This window comes from Tupaia chinensis, unplaced genomic scaffold (genome assembly GCF_000334495.1).
Source record: "Tupaia chinensis unplaced genomic scaffold, TupChi_1.0 Scaffold000111_1, whole genome shotgun sequence".
Classification (NCBI taxonomy): Eukaryota; Metazoa; Chordata; class Mammalia; order Scandentia; family Tupaiidae; genus Tupaia; species Tupaia belangeri.
The window spans coordinates 2,480,277-2,481,759 of record NW_006159575.1 but is presented as its reverse complement, the minus strand read 5'-3'; the positions used below and the strand labels follow the sequence as shown (position 1 = coordinate 2,481,759).

The following is a 1,483-nucleotide window of genomic DNA, read 5'->3' as shown; positions in this document are numbered from 1 at the left end:
CCCTCCTTCTCTCATCCAGCTCCAGCCCACTTCCATGTTTTCTGTGGAGTTTTCATGGTGGAACTTCTGTCTACTCCCTTCTGGAGCCTGGAGTGGAGGGTGGAGTGGGCACGCTATGGCAGTGCCAGCTGGGGGCCTTCCGTGAGCGCTGCCTCTTCTGGGACTGGGCTGCCTCAAGGTTTCTGTGGCCATAGTTTACCCCTGAGGTTGCCTAGGAGACTGCCACTGCCTCCCACCCCTGTGAGGCCCAGCTCGGGGCCCCTTCCCCCCTCGCTCCTGTCCTGGCCCACCCTGTGCTGGATATGTCACCAGAGGCCGCTCTGCTGCTCCTTCTCGCAGCCTCTGCAGCCACATCCGTCTCACAGCCCATCTCGCTGCTGAGATGAGCAGCTGCCTCCCCCAGGGTGGGCATGATGTGCCACTTGCTGCACCCATGGCCCTCCTGAGCTCCCTGCTGGCTGAGGTGCTGCCCTGGGCCCCTTGTACCAGCTAAGGTTTTACATGCTTATTTCTTCTGGAGGCTGGGCCTTTCTACCCTCCAGTGGCTCCTGCTTTCTGGAGCCTTCACCTGGCCAGATCCCCTCACTGCCTTTGGGGGCTCTGGGTCTCAGTCATAGCTCATGGTGCATGGCAAGGGCAATGAGAGATGTATGCAGTTTCAGGAGAGTGAGGGAAGGGTGTCTCCAGAGAAGCCACTATGAGGGGGGGATGTACAGAGAGCCAGAAGATTGTGAAAGTCCTGTCATCCTGGGTGGAGCTGATGAGCACCAGGGCTACTCCTTGCAGAGGGCCAGCTGCAAAGATGGAGGGGCCTGAGAGCGAGGGGCAGGGGCCACTCTCAGGACGAATGGACTTACTCTTTGTCTTCCAGAATGGTTAGAACCACTCAGCCCCTGCTCCCTGGCTGTAGGCTCTTGGATAAGGTGTGGGGAGGTGGAGGATCACCATGCCCATGGTGCCACCTAGCAGCCATAGGGACTGTAGCCTTGCCCTTCCTCTGCCCCCAGCAGTGACAGAGATGGAAGCACTCTCCCCACTGAGCACACGATAGGATGGTGCTGGGAGGTCTGCAGCGACTCACCCAGTGCGTGAACCACCCCATCAGCTCTGGCAGAGTGGGGCCCCTTTGTGATGGGCACCTGCCATGACTTGGTTGTCCTGCCGGGCAAGATGAGCCCCGGGTTCACTCGCTTCCTGGGTGGGAATCAACTTCTGCTCTCGTCCTCACAGTCTGTAACTTCATGTCCCACGAGAAGTGCCTGAAGCATGTAAAGACCCCCTGCACGAATGTCGCGCCCAGCCTGGTCCGGGTAAGTACAGGGTGGGGCGCTGCCCCTGCTGAGAGCTCTTGTGAGTCTGAGACACTGAAACCCTAGCTGGCCTCCACACTGTCAGTTTAGTTACACCTGTGGTTAAAAAGCAAAACACAGAATACTACTCAGTGATTAAAAAAAAAAAAAAAAAAAAAAAGAAAACACTATTT

General features: G+C 57.4%; 1 protein-coding gene across 1 annotated transcript in view; it reads left to right on the top strand.

Moving 5' to 3' along the window:
* DGKQ (diacylglycerol kinase theta) overlaps window positions 1-1,483 on the top strand; it is a gene marked incomplete at its 5' end in the record, with an annotated part of 17,523 nt that overhangs the window by 2,134 nt on the left and 13,906 nt on the right. Inside the window, 1 exon segment of the mRNA XM_006143861.3 lies at window positions 1,231-1,310. Coding sequence (XP_006143923.2) covers window positions 1,231-1,310 — 80 coding nt within the window.